Source organism: Hydractinia symbiolongicarpus, chromosome 2, assembly GCF_029227915.1.
Source record: "Hydractinia symbiolongicarpus strain clone_291-10 chromosome 2, HSymV2.1, whole genome shotgun sequence".
NCBI classification, from domain to species: domain Eukaryota; kingdom Metazoa; phylum Cnidaria; class Hydrozoa; order Anthoathecata; family Hydractiniidae; genus Hydractinia; species Hydractinia symbiolongicarpus.
In genome coordinates, this window is record NC_079876.1 from 11,950,723 (window position 1) to 11,968,698 (window position 17,976).

Below are 17,976 nucleotides of genomic sequence, written 5' to 3' on the forward strand. Positions count from 1 at the left end.
GTAAAATTAACTTCTAAAATGTTTTTTTTCACTTAGTCCTGAATTATTTTTTGTATGTTTGTTATTTTTTATCTAAGTCAATCAGTTTTTTATTCTTAAAGAAATAATTACAAGGAATTTCCGATCCGCTTTTATCAACTGTTAACTCTTTGATCACGTACTTTGGAAATTTTTAAATTAAACCTCTTTAAACTAAGGACGTGAAATGGCGCAATAAAGACAATTGGAAAGTTAAGATTTCGTTAAAAATTACACAAGAATTTCCCCTGTATTCAATGATTAAAATGTAAAATGAAGAAAGCAACAACGACAACAACAAAAACAACAAAAACAACAAAAATAACAAAAACAACAAAAATATAAAAGTAAAGTTTAAAAAACATTATCTGGAAAGTGTACATTCTTCAATTACTAATTTTAAGCATCAATATGATACATCTTTATAAATTCTATAAAACCAGTATGGTATGCTAAAACCAGTACTTGTTCCAGTTTCACTATCTGAATGATATGATACGTGTCTTATAATTCGTTCGGAGTATGTTTTTTCTTTCCCAACTTTGTACAGCTAATATTCGTGGCGGAAATGTATTTCTTCCAATATCCGTTGTTGTCATCATGGAACCAAACTTCGGTGCAACAACCTGGAACTGCAAATATTTCCGCTCCTCTGACCGGTTTCTTACCTGTGAACGAATTCCCAACATCTCTTACGTTACCCAGAATGCATCTGTTTGTGTTAAGGAAATAGTGCATGTTTTTGTTTGAGTGAGGTTTAATTGTTAGAAAGTAATGCTGATAACTGTTCCAATCAAATTCAACGTTGCCCCTGTAAGACATAAACAAAGATTTCGTAAATTACAATTACCTTGAGAAGTAATTAAATTAGTTTGTACATTATCTTTAAATTAGTCCCTGCAAAAAATATTGAAAAACTTGCTATTCGTACTAATTTTTTTCTCTCTGATTTGCTTAGAACTACAAATTTCTTATATCTCAGGTGACATAAGCTGCGACCCAAAAATGACTGCGCGAAAAATCATGATATCAACTTTGCAGCCTCTTGTATTGATGGTTAAAGGTTTATTATGTTAACAAAGTGGCAAGACGCACAAAAAGGTTGCTACCCGCGTCTTATATACTGCAGAATTGCTGAAAAGGCTTTCCAGAGCTTTCATAAATCGTGTGTTGCACATTCTAAGAAACATTACCTCAATTTTTACTTTACACAGTATAAAATGAGGAACAAAAATTCATCAAATTCTTTTTTTGCCAAATTCGCTAAATTTAATTCTCGCTTGAAATATAAGAACCTTTCAGACCTACCTTTAAATAGGCCCCCAAAGTGAAAGTAAAATACTCATCTTAGCAAAAAAAGCACATTTATGTGAAATATCAAGAACAATGCATCTTACCAAACATAATTAAGTTGATATGGATCACGAATTCCTTTAAAAGAGAATGAAAACTGACTATCTCGAATGGTTCCATATGTGCACCAGGCATATCTCCAATGCTCGTATATTTGTTCAGCGTAAAGAAAATATAAGCCAAGTAGAAATATAATCTTGATGTTAAAGCTGGGTAGATAAGAGATGAATTTTTTCACGTACTGTACAATTCTTTTCGAAGTGGAGGACACAGGGAAGTAACATTGATAGAATGTTTTCAATTTTTCTACAGCATCGCGGTGGTTTAAAGTTTCGAAGATCTGAATTAACGTTTGCACATTTTGGGATAAATTTTTTCCATTTTCTTCAATAGCCTCACCAAAATCCTTAAAAATTTCGAGTTTGTCGTCCTCTTGGACCAACTTAAACGACACACATAATTGTCGAAACCTTTCAATCTTTTTCTCATCGTACTCTTCAATACATGCAAAAAGCAATCGTGAAAACTCAGTAGCATTCATCTTCCAATTGAAGTCGTTTTCAATGGTGGTCAATTTCTGTTTCAGCAACGTTACATCAGCTACAATGAAGTCGACACCAGATTGCGTGTAAGTTACGCTTCGTTGAAGTTGATTAACACGTAATGTGTTACCGTCTATCTTTCCATTTTCCAACATGGAAATCCAATTTCTCATGACATGAAAATCGGATTGGAGGTTGTTGATACTAATGCTACTAATATTAAACTTTTTTTCCAAAACGGATACATTGCTCTTTGTAAGTGAAATGTCAGATAAAAGGTCTCTGACTTCACCAGATAAATTATCCATGACAATGCTATTGACTTCGCTAGCTGTGTGTAAATCCGTTGTTGATATACGTACGGATTTCGCCTCGATTTGAAGTAGAGAAAGCTGTTTAGAATGATCAAGCACATTGGTTTCTGCAGCAGCAATTCTTTTGGTGTTGTCGTCAACTTTTTGTATCTCCATATCGCTCACGAACTGTTCCAAACAAGAGAGTTTCGTTTCCAATGTTTTCACGATTTGACCTGTGTACATTTTCAAGGTTCCTGTTTCCAAGTCGTGAAATAGAGATATGTTGTTGTAGCATAAGCCATTTAAAACGGAGTCAATTGTTTTGACGTAAGAAATGAATTGCGCATGCGTTAAAATGTTATTGATACTCCCATGGTTAAAGTTATTGCGCAGCTCTCGCGCACGTAAACAAAATGCGGCTTTACTTTGGTCACCAGGACGTGGTACCTTTTTTTTCCATCCACCCTGCGGAGGAGAGAGTTTTGTTTCGTAACAAATAACGATAATGATCAATGTTATATCCCAATCCTTTGCGTTTGATTTACCAGTTGGAGGGCAGAGAACGAGCCATTGATCAGGCTTGACAATTGATTTTAGTTCACTTTGATAATTATTCTTAAAACTTGCCATCCGGTTGAACAATGCAACTTCATTGTCAGGTAGTCCCGTGTAGGTAGGATCGTTATGGTAGTTGTGCAGTATCCAAACAAGTGCAGACTTCACGCATAACTGCAACATTAAGCCTACCCTCATCCAGAAATCACATTGTGGTATCATTGATGTGGATGCTGCAATGGATGCTGCAGTGGCTGCTGCAGAATTGGTCGCTACGCCAACTCCGACGGATGCTGCAGTATTTGTTGCTATGCCAACTCCGACGGATGCTGTAGTATTTGTTGCTACGCCAACTCCGACGGAAGACGCAATAGCTGTAGCACATCTCGACGTTGACATTGTGGCGCCTGTTGCTGATGAAATTGTTGCCATAGCAACACCTGTCGAAGAGGCTGTGGTAGATGCGCCCGTGGCAAACGACGTAAAGGAGGTAGATGTGCTCGATGGTGATGTCGTTGTCGAGTTCATAATCGGCAAGCAGGAGTAAATGATAAACACAGCTATCGTACTATTGGAAAAACGTATGATGTAACACCCTAAAATAATTTTAAACAAAAATCTGTATTTTATTACTTATTTTGAATTTCCACTCAGTAGCAACAAAACGGAACGAAACAAGAAAAATATTTAAATTTAATTGGCTCTGATAATTACTCATCTGTTTCTAATTTCTTCCCATACCTGTCAATTCAACCTCGTCCCCAGGGCATCTTTTCTGACCCCAGGACGGCGAATGTAGTGTCGTAATGTTGCTAACATTTAGCACAAATCGAAGAAACATCGACGTTTAAAGTACAGCCTAAAAATTTTGAACTTGCCCGACAAGCTATTTGCCCTCTAAGGATTGACCAATTAACAGGTCGCATGCGATGAAACTTAACAACCTCGTCCCCAGAGTCTGGTGCCCCCTTACGATACAAAAATGCCCTGGGAACGAGGTTGGAAACTTAAGATTTACTTTGAAGTTTTTTTAAAAAAATATAGAAATGAAAAAACTCAAACAAATCAATTTATTGTTGTTGGCTTGGTAATTATTGGCATAAAGATTATGTTGTAGGAGTGTACTACAAAAATTGTTGACCTTCAAAGATTTTTAGGGAAAATAAGGAAAAATAAAGAAACATTTTAGGCTCAAAAAACTATTAAAATTTTACAGGCTAAACCGAGTACTTAGTTTTCTTACAAACAAAGTGTAAAATATATACCACAAGACAGTATTAAAAAAGTTGATTTTGACAACCATTTAGCAACTTGTGGCAGGCAAGCAACATCTTCGTCCCCACGGTCTTGTGGCCCCTGAGCCGTTATTGCGGAGTGGCCAACAACTTCATCAACAAGGCAAAATGGCTTGGGAACGAGGTTGAGGCAAGCAAGTTAGAGCAATACTGTACGTATCTCCAGCGAGTAATGTAACATAGTTACAGTCGGAGGGGAGAAAGAAGCAGCCATTAGGATGGAATAAATCTTCCCGTTACTTTGTTTGCTATATGTAAACAACGAAGTAAACAACACAGCGATCGGACATCGATCAAATAAACATTCAATCAGTTATTAATCAGTTTTGTCAAAGAGACAATTTTATTGAACTATAAATATGTGAAAGAATCTCTTACCTTGTATGTTTCACGTAGTATTCACCAAACTGAAAGTTCGTAGTTTTATCGCAAAAATCTAATTAGTGTGTTAGGGTCGAGTTACACAGAGAAAAACAGCGATATAAATATCAATTCGTTTTTAAAAAGTTAAAAATCAAATTGATTTTACTAAAGTTTGAAAAACGTAAGAATGAAGATTTATCTATTAAACCATGATAAGTAACATTGTTATTCAAGCTTTATTATTTCACCACAATTTAAAAATTTTATTTGATGTATGGAAGGGGGTTTAATTCAGGGTTTTCCCTCTGTGTTTTAATCACAACGGGTAAGAACAATGAGGAAATTCCCTTGACGTCATGCAATCATATAAAAAAAATTTGTCATCACCAGTCTCCTTCCCAAGATATTTTAAACACATATGACGTCAGAAAAATGTCTACTTCATTGGGGGTTAGGTCGATTGTGCGCATGCTCAATCAACAATCAAAATAGCGCCGTTATAATCTCTCATATAAGTCAGAATAGCTAGTGTAGGGATGGCGTATAATCACATTTTTCAATTCCCACGGTCAAACTCTCATTAACTGTTGTGACGTCACAGCTGTTCATCACACCTCATTTCCACAAAGATCACCAAAAATCCGCTGACAATCAACGCAAGCGCAAAACTTTCAACAACATCTGACAAACCCGACAATGCTATCGTGCGCAAGTTGAGTAGGGGAAATTCCCAACCTCGAAGCAATCTTCGGATGTTGTTGAAATGTGTATATATAAATGAATTGGTTCAAAAAGGCAATCAGCAAACTATATAGCACCGTGTCTGCACCAGTGGCAGCAACTCGCGACGCTCTTGCCGATTGACTACAGAGTGTGCAGGATACCGTTGCCTTCTACTATAACAAGGCAAAGGAGCAAATTTCGGGAGGTACAACATATGGAGTCATGTACTGGACAAAAGTCACGCTATAGAGTGTCGTGTTGCGTAGTAGAGTGTCGAGGTTCAATATAGATCCCAAGGTCGCGAGGCGTAGTATAGGTGGACGCGAGGCGTAATAGTGAGACGCGTATGTAATAATAGAGAGACGCGAGGCGTAATAGAAGGACGCGAGGCGTAATAGAGAGACGCAAGGCGTAATAGAGAGACGCGAGGCGTAATAGAAGGACGCGAGGCGTAATAGAGAGACGCGAGGCGTAATAGAGAGACGCGAGGCGTAATAGAAGGACGCGAGGCGTAATAGAAATACGTGTAAAGTCGGAGCGTAATAAGATGTGTGATGGGAGGATCCGTGTCAGAGAAAGAACTACGCTTACATACATCTTCACTTTTTTCTTGTCATGAATACTTTAAAAGGAAAAAATGAAAAAAAAAGATTCCATACTTGGTGTACAAGGGCTACTAGTTCATCATAACCTCTCGTGTATATTATATGCCTATTAGAGGGGAGTTATGATAAGCAGAATAACAACCTCGATCAGGGCATAATACAACTTTTCGACGTTGGGACGGGGAAACAAAAAAGAGCGCGCTCTATAATTAGGCACGGGAAGAACTTATTAAATGACTACTGCTGTGGCTATTTTTTCGCGTGGTTAGAAGAACTGAAGGAGCTTTATTTTACCTAAGCATAATATCTAGTACGTATATAGTGAACAAAATGTTTGAATTTCTTCTTTGTAATGTATCTAATGTAACTAATGTCAAGTTAAGCAATTCAATCAAAAGTTCTGTGAGTGAACTAATAGTGGTGTTCATAACAATGTACTTTCTACGACCTGAACAGTTCGAAGAAACACTTCGATACCGAAGTTATCGCAATTTGCCATTGGATCGTTAGATCTACAAAATTCCAGGTATAAGTCATTACTTTGAAATGGATGATTTATCTCGGGAACCACAATAGCATCGTCACGGGTTTCGATATAATGACTCGGTACACTCCAATCTATACCATATGAATCGCAGTCATCGACAATATCATCTTCTGACGGTCTCCTTTGCAACAACAAACCTCTTTCCCATAATTGAAGAGGAGAAAGGTTTCTCTCTGTTCGGATAGGATGGTGATCATAGCCCAGGATAAATCTTTGAAAATGTGCATTTATTCTTGGAATAAAAACATAATGAAGGCAAAACAAATGCAACTCATTCGATATATCCAAGGCTCCTATCTCTTCCAAGTAAGTGAATATGTTGTGGTATATGTATGTGCAGCCGTGGAATAGATCTCTCCAGAACCTCTCTATCCTTTGGTTATGGCAACTTTTCCCAGCGATAAAGCTACCACGATTACTTCCTCGTCTTGATATCATAAACCAAGCAACGTCTACATTTTCCACCCCATGATCTCCTCTTACACGCGACGGCAAGCCAAAATTTTGTACTGCGGTCAGAAATAAATCGAGTACTACAGTAGCCTTGTTACTTGATCCGCACGACAGAAACATTAGACGCCTAGAATACCCATCTATGCCGCCATGAATGACTATCGACCATCTTATCAATTTGTGATTGCCGTCTATATGCCACAATGACCTTGGCGCTGCAACACTATATTTTCTTCTTCGAACTACATTACGTTGCAACGAGCGCATCAATAGCCCTGATGGATCAACCCGCCACATACTATCACGAACAACTTTCCAAGGAATGTGATAACCATGAGACAGTAAAAAACCTTTCATTCTACGTATGCCACAGTTAGGAAAATCTGAAATAATTTTTTTGACATGTTCATCAAGTTCCTCGTCACCAATCATAGTGTGCGATTTAGGTTCAATATCAAACTCTTTAAATCTTCTTTGAATAGTTTTTGCACTTACTCCGAACATTTCAGCTATTGCCGTCTGCGAAAAATTCAACCTCACTAAAGTTTTTAGAGTTTCCTCAGGTATATCGAAAGAAGGCCTGCCTATCTTGTGCCGTACAGTTTCCGCGTTACTAGTTTTGTTCACTGATTGAATTATCACTGATGCTTGATGAATACTACTCAGTACATTTTCGGTTATAACATCTGGATACTCTAAAGCTGCTCTAGAGCAGAAGCTGTAAAGTTCATCAAGTCTATAGACAGGATAATCCAAATCTGCTGTATTCGCGTCAACAAAGGATGACAATAACGACTGGATTAGTTTCAATGTATCAACAACAGAATTCTTAATAAAATCAACTGGACTCAATTGTTGTATATTCATGTTATATTCTGAAAAATAAAAGTACTGCATAAGTACACGAAATGTCAACAAAACCACTTGTTTGTTTAATCATACAATAAATCCTAAAAATGCCAGACGAAATTCCCTCCAAAATGTTCGAAATATGTTTAAAAGTTACTTAACGATAACAGTTCTGTTTTTAAATAACTTTCTCTGAGTGAGTCGACCGTATATAAGTAGAACATTTTTTCACATAAAGAACAAAATAACAAACATAACCCTTGTGAAATAAAAAGAAAAGAAAAATATCTTCTTGGTTAGCACAGCTGAATGATAATGCAATGCGTAACTTGATCACGACTATAACCATACATCTTTTCCATATAAAAGTTAGAAAACAAACAAAATAGAACAACAAAAAGACGAACTTATAAATGCATGTGCAGTATATATAGACTTCAAGGAGCGTACAAGTCAGTCATAAATTCGAGACTAATCATAATCAATCTGATCATTAAAAGTATGTATATCACTGGAAGAATTCTTGCATAGGACTGACAGGATTTTTATATTCCCCCACCAGAAAAAAAATCAGTTTTATAGAAGTGAGGCATATTTTGGAAGAAAAAGAAAAAAAATCGGCATTTTTTCTCAATGACAACATAATAAGAACAATGACAACATAAGCTAAAAATCGATCACCTTGAAGGAAAAAAATAAACTCGTTAGTGCCCCTAAAAATTTACAATTATCATGGATTTGCGAATCCCTTTGATTCACATGCTAAAGCTGTTGCCAACATATTGTGAAACGCCTTTTCTACAGAATGAACTGTAGGTAGGTAGATTATTTTTAAACATGCAGAGGATTTGCACATACTGTTTTTTTCATCATCCGACATGTATTTCACTCTGATTTCATTTTTCATACCATCCAGTGGAACAACTGTATGACTAGTACAGAAGGCAAGTACTTTACTCAATGTCATACTGTCACTTTTTTCAATAAACGACAGAAAAAATTTCTTTGCCTGTGTCTCCACGAAGGAAGTTGGTTCGTCAAAACTAAAACATTTGATAAATTCTTTACTCTCAATCATGCGATAACCAGCACAAAATATTTGATCCATAACTTTCCAATGACACCGAATCGTATTCAAGAAATTGCACGAGCTCAAACCTTCGAATAACATGTCTGAAGAGTTTCGGCGTGACAATATCACATCATTCAAAATGAGTTGTTGAATCAGTAATGGGACATTTTCTTTGTTAATATTCTTGTCGGCAGGCCAATGCGCAGAATTAATAAGTGACCAAAACACATCTTGCTTCTGATTGTCCTTGTAAAGCAGTTTGTCTATATCGTCCTTTGTTTTACATTGATCAAGTGATTCAATCAATTCAATCAAATTTTCAGTTGTTGCATTTGCTGGTATGTGGCTTTTATTCAAACTTTCAATCAAACTGTCGGTATCTCTACCACACATGTGTAAAAAGTATGGTTTTGCTAATACTGGGAAGCCGGTGTCAACACCAGCAATCAATGAATGTACGATAATCATACCAGCAACTTTGAAAAGCACAGCTTTTGTGATGTCTTTCACAGGCAACAAACTGTTATTTTCACCTTCAAATAGACGATTTTTAACTTCTTCTAACAAAAGGTTGAAATATTCGGTTTTCATTGCCCCACCATCAAGGCCGTCCTCTCCTTTAAACTCAATGATCAATTTTTTGGTCATAACTTGAGAATTCACAAGGTTCCTTTTGTAAAATCTCAAGGATTCCATCCAAAGATTGTCACGTTCAATTTCCAAAGTGATTGTATCATTTTCTGAAGCAAGAGATGTAATTTGATTGAGAATTTCTTTTAAAGACATGTCCTTATCTACACATTTAATTTGCAGCATGTCAGACATATTTTCACTTGCACTTTTCTCACTCAAAATATTGGCTGCCACATCGATAGATTTGGTATTCCGTAAAATGTCCTGAATTGTGGCTTTAGAGATTCGAGGAAACATTGCCGACAAAGTATCGATATGGGGAGAAGTACTTCCTACTTCTTTTTCATTCGATGGCCCAGCTTCATCGTCTATCATCTCTGGAAAAATGTCATCATCAAGTTGACAATAAGCTTGATGGAATCTTAAATCATTTAACGGATATTTCTGATTACATCGTACACAGTTAACTTCAATACCTGAATCCATAGTTGGTTCCTCCATTGGTAAGTCGCTCTGCACTGGTCTGATGTATATTACAGCGTGACCGGGTACTAAATTTTTTAAATAGCTGATAGAATAACCATCTTTTCTTGGTGGTATCAACACCAATGGTCGGTTTATTCCACCACTCTCAGCCCTCAGAAGTTCAATGCCACCACTCTGTGATGATAATTTTGGATAAGCTTTTGTTAACTCTTCCAGAAGCATAGCATGTGTTCCAGTTTTGGAAGGAAAAACAACTTTTTCAATTCCGAGACCAACTTGGTTTAGCTCCATTAATTCACGTGTATTAGGTGAAACTGATGTATCTTTGTAGCTCAGTGCACAGAATTTATGGGTCCATGTGTCCTTAATGAAGTTATTAGAGAGACGTGGTTTCTTTGCTTGTGGGCGATATCGGCTACCACCAGCATTCAACGCTGGAAATTGCTTACTGAAACAGAACAAGAATTAAAATAAAAATCTGTCTCAAACATAATAATCTTTCTACTCAGTGTATACAGAAAAAAATTAAAGTTGAACAAAATCAAAAAAATGAAAAATGTTATAAAAAGGTACAAAGGCACGAAAAAATTCAATAGTCACAATCAGCATAATGCCTGTGAGCAGTACTCCTGGAGAGATGATTATTGAAACTTATCGAAAAGATACAAAGGAGGCAATGATCATGCTGGGAGCAGAAATTCACAACTCTTAAAAATATCAACCTACTTGAAATCTTGTAGAATTCTCTGATGTTGTGGACTTGGATGTAAGTTTGGACTTGGATGTGAGTTTGGACTCTGGAAGATGTTCTGATTTGGATTATTTTGAGTACTTGTTGTTGATGATGACAGACCATCCAATGCATTATTCAGTCTGTCTATAGCGTCTTTCACTTTCTGCATGCTGAATCAATTTTTAATTCCTAAAACATCACATACAATTTAGCTTGAAAGTTTTGAAAATTACAACCATGCCGATAAATATTCACGATAGTAAGACAAAAATTTAAAAATGTCTTAAGAATATCCTTAAAGGAAAATGGAATAAGAACATTGTACATATTTGCTGCATTATTTAAAATTCTTGAAAATGGGTGCAGTGTCACTTGAAGAAAACCGTGTTTTGTCTTGATTAATTTGCCAGTCAATTGAAAAAATTCGAAATTTATTCACGGGTAACCAAGGCAAATGGCGCGAAAGTACGCGTCCCCTCTTCCTACACGCCGCGTCGCCCTTGTTTGCGCGTCTTTCCATCACGCAACGCGTCCTTCTGTTACGCATCGCGTCCTTCTATTACGCCTCGCATCTCTCTATTATTACATACGCGTCTCACTATTACGCCTCGCGACTCTCTATTTCGCCTCGCGTCCACCTATACTACGCCTCGCGACCTTGGGATCTATATTGCACCTCGACACTCTACTACGCAACACGACACTCTATAGCGTGACTTTTGTCCAGTACATGACTCCATATACAACACTTTACGATGAGGTGAACAGAAAGCACGGAAAGACTACACAGAGGAATATCAGGGGGGACGATATCCAAATGGTAGAAGACGGAGATAGAATCAAAACATGACGGTTCAACAAGCATTTGAACCAACCTCTAAAGGACGCAATGCAAAAAATTACGTCACACATAGAAATGCACGTAAGGGTTGTGTATAGTTTTAGTTGTGATATTTACAAGGGTGGCGTTTCTAATTACAATAAAACTAAGAGCTTCAGGTTGCTGTCAAGTATAGCGAAAATCGAAGCGTTTATGGAAGAATGTGAAATGAAGCGTCTCGATCTGGAGGATGGCGAGTTCTGGACTAAGGCTTATGGTGGCTCACCAATAAAAAATACCCGATTTTGGCCAAAATTTTGAGATTTTAAATGATTTAAAGTAAATAAATATCGCTGAAAACGATTCTGAAAACCAATTTTTTATATCTGGTGTAGTTTTTCAGGAATTATCCCATTACCAGTGAATGTCCCCCTGGCAACGGGCCTTAGTAACGGTGATTTGGTCCTTTTTAGGGCTTTTAGTACTTACAATTTTAGTATTTTTGACCAGCTTGGTTAACCACGCTTTCGACTAAGCTTAGTTTAAAGGGACTGTCCGGTGAAAAATTATTTTAAAATATTATTTGTAATTTAAAATTATGACATAGAAAATACCTTTCTTTTTTGATATTATTCACTTAATCACATATATAAACAAACTTTTTTATCGTAGATGTGTTAAAGCATGGCTTCGTCTTGTTGCTGCAAATGCGCGCAAAACGGCCTGGGTTAAAAATTTAATATGCGTAATTATGCATGTGACGTAGAACAGTGGTGAAAAACAGACTATGTAGCGAAAGTGTGTAGCGTTTTCAGTACAAATATGAACCCCCCTAGAAGTTAACTGTTTAGAAACTTATTTAAAAAAAACTTTTAATTTTAAACTCTTCTCTACAAATTATGAAATACGATTATTAATATGTCTTCGTCGAACAAAAATTTCACGGTATTAGGATTTCAGATTCCGAAATAGCTTCACAGCCTAGGCGGGTTTTTAATGATGCTTTTGATGATCAGGCAGACTTCGATCCTCAGCAAAATCCTAGATTGTGTAAGCCTGTTACTGATTGGTGTCGTTGTGGTAAATGTGAGAGGATGCCGACAGAGAAAGAGTGTGTTTGCTGTGTTGAAATCGATGCCATAAAATACTTCAATCTTAATGGTAGCGATTTATTTTTATATATTTCCAAAAATAATAAGGGGAGTTTATATTTCCAGACTTTTTTCTAACTTCACGATAATTATTTTAAGATCAGGAATGCATCACACAGCATCCACATTTTAACTACATCGTGTTGTTGAAAGATGTGTTATGGACAGCGTTAGTCGCGCTATATGACCGGGAAAGTCGCGGTTTACCTGAGCGTGACCATGTACCAAATAGGTAATCTATTTAATCTCTCCCGCGTTACTAAAAATTCGACGATTGACTTAACTTATTTTGCTAAAAATTTTAGGACGTACCGTTACGGTGCTTATCGACAGTTTTGCTGGTTTATCCACAACAAACTTGGGCGAGGTGTACGACGTGTCATACCAGCGTGTGCAGTTTGTAAGATCAGGGAGGAATATCCTAGTGTAGATGGACGATACACTGGGTTTAAGGGTGACGCAGAAGGGGGAGAACTGGTTGAAATGGATTTTTCTTGGATAGCGGAGATAGAAGACGAATAGTTATTATATACACTACTTGTACATATTTACAAAAGTCATACACATTTTTTTCGTATAAGAATCTGTTTTTTAAGAAACGTAGTAATAGATTTTTTTGTGCAAATTTAAGAAACGTTAGAAGAAGTATTCATCGGATTGCTTAAAAATTAAAAACGTGTATTAGAAATTTTATATTTACAATTTTATACGTTTATATTTGGTCGATTTTTCAATAATTTCTTCGCGAGGTGGCCTGTCATCGGGAGTAATCTTTAACGACAGTTGGCGTTTCATCCGATTTCTTTCTGAAACTTTTTTTTTACATTCGGCGCGTTTCATTATTTTTTGCAGGATATAGTGTAAGTAGCCATAATCCTTATCAACTTTCACAATTTTGGATACAAATCTTTTGTTCGGTTTGGAATACGCGACTTTGAAAAGTGGTTTCCGAATTCCTTCTTCGTTAACTGAGTGTTTCTAAAGATTATCAGAGCACACAAAATATTGCATATTTAATATCAAAAACATAAAATTTGCAATGTTTTATATACCTGTTCTCTGTTGATGTTGTGGTTGTGATCTAAAATAGCGAGTTGGGTACCAGCGAGCATCTTTTCCATTTTAAAAAAGGTTGACTTTGGCAAGTACCTAATTTTCAGTGAATGAAAAACTTCCAAGAGGGTAGTGTTGATTTGCTCCGTAAGCTTTTCAAGATCTTTTACAAGGCAAGGCTGTGTCACAATTTTAACCAATTTGTTGTGAGCTTCAGAACCCATCACAAGCCACTTTTTTCTTTCTGTCTCTTCCTCATTTAATCTTGGATGGTCGCAAGCTTTGTATGTCTTGTTGTGGGTAAAGGTATGTCTGTTGACAGAGTGGTGAATTATCGACGTAAATCTTTCAACTAACTCTTTTCCACTACCATTACAATTATGGATTGACCAGTACAGGTGGTTGACCACTGCAGGTGCCCAGCTTGCAAGTATGTTTAAGTCTATGAAGAAATAATTTAATAAAATCTGCACATTGAGATCTTAATCACTCTACAACAAAAGTAACATACCTTTCTTTTTTGAAGCCTTTATTAACTTTTTAACGAGTCCCTTCCCAATGTGCCAAGGATCGAACTGATGAATAATTTTTGTAAATCTTGGGTCGGTCCTCATTAGCTTCTTTATGGAGGGATGCCTATCAGTGGAAATCACACGTATTGGAAGTTCCATGTCTTCTTGAAGTTCTTGGATACATCTGATAAAGCCTTCTTTTTCCATTGCTTGTGAGCTGGTTACCTCCTAAATGTAAGAAGAAGTTAAAAGCCGATGAGATAGAAATATATATTTAGGAACACTCAAACGTAAACAAATTTACCTTCACGTGTACTATGCTGAAATTTAATATTTTGTTTGTCTGGCAGTCCATCGCCGATACGGTACTGTAGGTGGCGTTGTGACCAGGTGTATCACATTGACCGTCAACGGCAAGTTCTAGCTGCCGATTTTCATTTGTAATTTCACGTGACAGTATCTGTTTTTCTTTTCGCCAAGCATGATCTACCTCTGGGTAAACAAAGTTGCCACGATGCTCGTAGTACATGGTTTTGGAAATGAATTGCAAGTTTAATATGTTTGCAAATTTTAACATTTTGTTAAATGTTATTCCAGCTAGTTCAATAGCAGCGGTTAAGTGTAAATTACCAGCTCCTTTGGTGCAATTTAGTTTCGGTTGACCAGACCAGTTGTAGTTACAACCTAAAATTCAACAATTAAATTAGAACCTAGGAGGGAGCTACAGGCTATTTTTCAGAATCGAACAATAAATGTTTTACTTAACCTTTTACACACTGTATCTTGTACGTTAGCTGACTGCCAGTATTCTTAACTTCGCTGATGCTTTCACTGTCTATGATGGAACCACACTTTATGCAATACTTAATCAGCTCTTTGATACATGTTTCGTACACCAAGTAAGTTTTTTGCTTGCATGGCTCCATGTTTCGATGTTCAATACGTTCTTGTTCTTGTTCTTCGTCTTCTCCTTCATCCATCTCTTGACTAATTGAATAATTAGGGTCACTTTTATCAGCCCTGAAATAAGGAATATGCAAAAAATAGATTCATAAATACGACTTTATGGAAGTGGTTGGAAATTTATTTTTGTTTTGTTACCTCTCAAGAGATTTGACTAGCCATTCATCATTCTCACTCTCATTGTCGCCATCGGAAATTACGTCCTCGTCCAAATCGTGTCCCTCGTGTGAAAATTCAGAAGTTGGTGGTTCAATTAAATTCGACAATCCCAGCATTTCCAATGTGTTGCTTATATTACCTGAAGTATTAAATGAGGAAAAACGATATAAACAGTTCCTTCATTAATAATTTTTTCATTGTAAATTCGTGCACGTATAAGAAAATATTTACCTTTGTGTAGGATATTGAATGTACTGTTCAGAGCTGCTGCTGCGCTTTGTAGGTTCACGTCATCCAAATCGGAATTAAATGAGGAATCAGTACAATTTGAATCTGAAAACATATACATTCTTAAAAATTACAAAATAATTTGCCACTTCGGTTAAGCATGAAAATAAAATAAAGTCGAAAGCCATACCGTTATCTGTGTCCGTTTCATTTTCAGTTTGACAAGAAGCATGTACAACAGCTACTTGGGTTTGCGTTTGCGCATCTGCTACAGAACACAACGTTTGTGTACATGTACTTCGTACTGACGTATCTTTATATTGGGTTGCACTCGTTTGTGTTTTTGGTATGGCCTGTATTCCAATTGATAATTTGGATTCAACTTCAAATTCAACTTCATTATCGATTAAACATAATTGCTCAGAATCTTCAACCAAGGCTGACTTCACCAACTAATAACGATCGAACGAAGTAATAAAAAGGAATGGGAACGAAGATGATATACTCGAGAAATGTTAAGAACATTCAAGGCTTTGTCAATACCAATAGCAAAATACGAGGAAATTAATTTTCAAGATTAACATTCTGATAAAAAAAAAACGGATTTGCTTACGTCTTTAGATTGACTTCGTTTGGCTCGCGATGTGGAGGATGTACGTTCCTTAGGGGCAGTCTTATGACAAAAAATTGTCGGCACAGAATTTTGAATCAACCGGCGTTTGCAAGGACGATCTTTATAAAATAATTCATTCTGAAGTTTCCAGCTTGGGTCAAAGCAGGTTTCTTCAAAATGGTCAGAGCATAGAAATACTTTAGCTGGCAGCTTTGTTCTGTTAATTGCGGCAATCCAGGCTTTGCTAACTTCAGGATTCTTAGGCATTAGAAAGAAGCTTTTATCTTTGTTTGACTTAATGTTGTTTTTACAACCGTACGCCGAACAGTAGGCCATACTAACAGCAAGTTTTTCGACCTTTCTCCGTTCAGAGTTGTTTCACAAAAAGAAACAAAAATGTTATTTAGTTTGCTTTCTAGGGGAAATTGCGTAATGAGGCGGCCTCTTTTACATTTTGATCTTTAAATTTTATCTTCAGCGAAGCGCCTTTAGCGAATAATAACAGAACCTGTGAAATCTGATAAATTATTTATAACACATTTCCGAATATATGCTACACGGGGGTATTAACTGACTTAAAAAATAATAAACGAAAATAAAATAAGTCAATAAGATTTTTTGTTCCGGTCTATCCTTTAACGGGCTAGCGCGTTTTGTTTTGATTTTCTCACCATTGTGCTACGTCAGGGGAAACATGTGTGTTTAGCCTCTCATTCATGCTGAATTATTCAAACAAAATGGCGATCCAAAGGTGATGCTTCACGAGGGAATTGAAAAAAAGAAAACAACTTACATAAGCGTATTAATATATTATGTTTTAAAAGATGCAGATATTCTTTAGTAATAAGTACATATTAGTTGATATAATAAAACTTATTTTTTTACCGGACAGTCCCTTTAAAGTTTATTCGGGGGCCATCTTGGATGATTTTCAGGCATAAACAAACGGAGTTTGAGTGAAGTGATAAGGAGGAAATTTGTTTTTTAAAGGGACTGTACGGTGAAAAATATATATACCTTATATCAATTCTCCTCCTCTTGTTATTAAAGAAAATCCCCTTCATTCACTTCGTATTTTTTTATTATAGAAGTCTAACCTTTTTTTTTTATTGACTTTCTTCGTGAAGCATGACCTTCGCTCACCATCATGGCGGGAATAAGTCTGCATTGAAAGTGAGGCTGGATAAATATGTTTGCGTATGACGTAGAGCAATTCAGAAACAAATCATAACAAACTCATTGTATGGAATGTGAGGCAAAAAGTTAACGCCGTATTTATTTATTTTTTTATATTCGTGTATATATTAGACAGTTCGTAGCTAATTTACCCCCGTATCATATATATTACATGAATTATTCATATATATATAAATAATTCATTTTTTTGTACGAGGTACACCGTTCATTCAAAAATGAAAGGCTAGCGATGAAAATTATCAACTTAGGTCCCAGGATTTTTTTTTTCATTACTTTGTTGACGGAAAAAAAGAAAAGGGATTCGGGACTAAATGATAAATAGCCTCAACGTGTTTTGAGCATGAGAATAGCTTTTAAAAAACTGTTTATTTTGTTCATATTTTCTTGCAAGAATAGAATAAATAATGGGTAGTAATAAAAATAAAGGTTATTGAAAGAGAAAAAGAGATTTTCGTGGCAACAGGTATCATAAGAAGCAAGAGGCTGACAGTAGTAGTACACCTTACAAGAACAATGTTAATGTCCCCGAAAATAATTCTGTACCTCAAACTGTAAGCAGTAGCAAAGTAATTGTGCAAGAAACTGATGATTCAATTGATAGTGATAACTACAACATTTTGATAAACTTTTCCATCTTAAAGAAACTCATTGAAAATGTATCAAGTTGACCAGAATGTGATAGTGGTTTGATATTCACTGACGAAGAGAACAAGCGCCAAAGATTTTCACATAAACTATATTTTAAATACTCTAGTAC

At 36.2% G+C, this 17,976-nt stretch overlaps 3 protein-coding genes across 5 annotated transcripts; all 3 read right to left on the reverse strand.

The window, feature by feature from the left end:
• Positions 1-231: 231 nt before the first annotated feature.
• LOC130629436 (uncharacterized) lies at positions 232-4,595 on the reverse strand. Of its 3 annotated transcripts, none has more exons than XM_057442626.1 (3): positions 4,438-4,595; positions 1,416-3,332; positions 232-829 (listed from the first exon to the last, which is right to left on the reverse strand). In XM_057442626.1, exons 2-3 carry the CDS (start codon positions 3,290-3,292, stop codon positions 523-525), a joined length of 2,184 nt encoding a protein of 727 aa, XP_057298609.1. In that variant the 5' UTR covers positions 3,293-3,332; positions 4,438-4,595; the 3' UTR covers positions 232-522. The 3 variants fall into 3 exon arrangements, with proteins under 3 accessions (XP_057298609.1, XP_057298608.1, XP_057298606.1); XM_057442625.1 differs by having other exon boundaries at positions 1,416-3,360; XM_057442623.1 differs by lacking the exon at positions 4,438-4,595 and adding an exon at positions 4,030-4,306.
• A 3,003-nt stretch (positions 4,596-7,598) lies between these two features.
• LOC130629437 (uncharacterized) lies at positions 7,599-10,840 on the reverse strand. Its single transcript, XM_057442627.1, has 2 exons — positions 10,517-10,840; positions 7,599-10,238 (listed from the first exon to the last, which is right to left on the reverse strand). The coding sequence occupies exons 1-2, from the start codon at positions 10,690-10,692 to the stop codon at positions 8,330-8,332; spliced, it is 2,085 nt and encodes a 694-aa protein (XP_057298610.1). The 5' UTR covers positions 10,693-10,840; the 3' UTR covers positions 7,599-8,329.
• Positions 10,841-13,190: 2,350 nt separating this feature from the next.
• On the reverse strand, positions 13,191-16,497 carry LOC130629438 (uncharacterized). Its single transcript, XM_057442628.1, has 9 exons — positions 16,023-16,497; positions 15,600-15,861; positions 15,413-15,514; positions 15,161-15,320; positions 14,826-15,079; positions 14,364-14,743; positions 14,059-14,287; positions 13,547-13,989; positions 13,191-13,472 (listed from the first exon to the last, which is right to left on the reverse strand). Exons 1-9 carry the CDS (start codon positions 16,356-16,358, stop codon positions 13,191-13,193), a joined length of 2,448 nt encoding a protein of 815 aa, XP_057298611.1. The 5' UTR covers positions 16,359-16,497.
• Between the last annotated feature and the right edge of the window lie 1,479 nt (positions 16,498-17,976).

Bases quoted from the DNA above. Each gene is read 5' to 3' on its own strand.
- LOC130629436 (XM_057442623.1), bottom strand. From the start codon at position 4,067: ATGGTTGTCAAAATCAACTTTTTTAATACTGTCTTGTG. The intron at 3,333-4,029 runs GTATATATTTTA...TTTTTCCAATAG, and splicing joins TTTTTTAATACTGTCTTGTG to TACGATAGCTGTGTTTATCA. The intron at 830-1,415 runs GTAAGATGCATT...TATGTCTTACAG, and splicing joins TATCAACTTAATTATGTTTG to GGGCAACGTTGAATTTGATT.
- LOC130629437 (XM_057442627.1), bottom strand. From the start codon at position 10,692: ATGCAGAAAGTGAAAGACGCTATAGACAGACTGAATAATGCATTGGAT. The intron at 10,239-10,516 runs GTAGGTTGATAT...GTTCTGTTTCAG, and splicing joins AGAATTCTACAAGATTTCAA to TAAGCAATTTCCAGCGTTGA.
- LOC130629438 (XM_057442628.1), bottom strand. From the start codon at position 16,358: ATGGCCTACTGTTCGGCGTACGGTTGTAAAAACAACATTAAGTCAAAC. The intron at 15,321-15,412 runs GTAAATATTTTC...TTAATACTTCAG, and splicing joins ATTCAATATCCTACACAAAG to GTAATATAAGCAACACATTG. The intron at 14,288-14,363 runs GTAAATTTGTTT...TCTTACATTTAG, and splicing joins TCAGCATAGTACACGTGAAG to GAGGTAACCAGCTCACAAGC.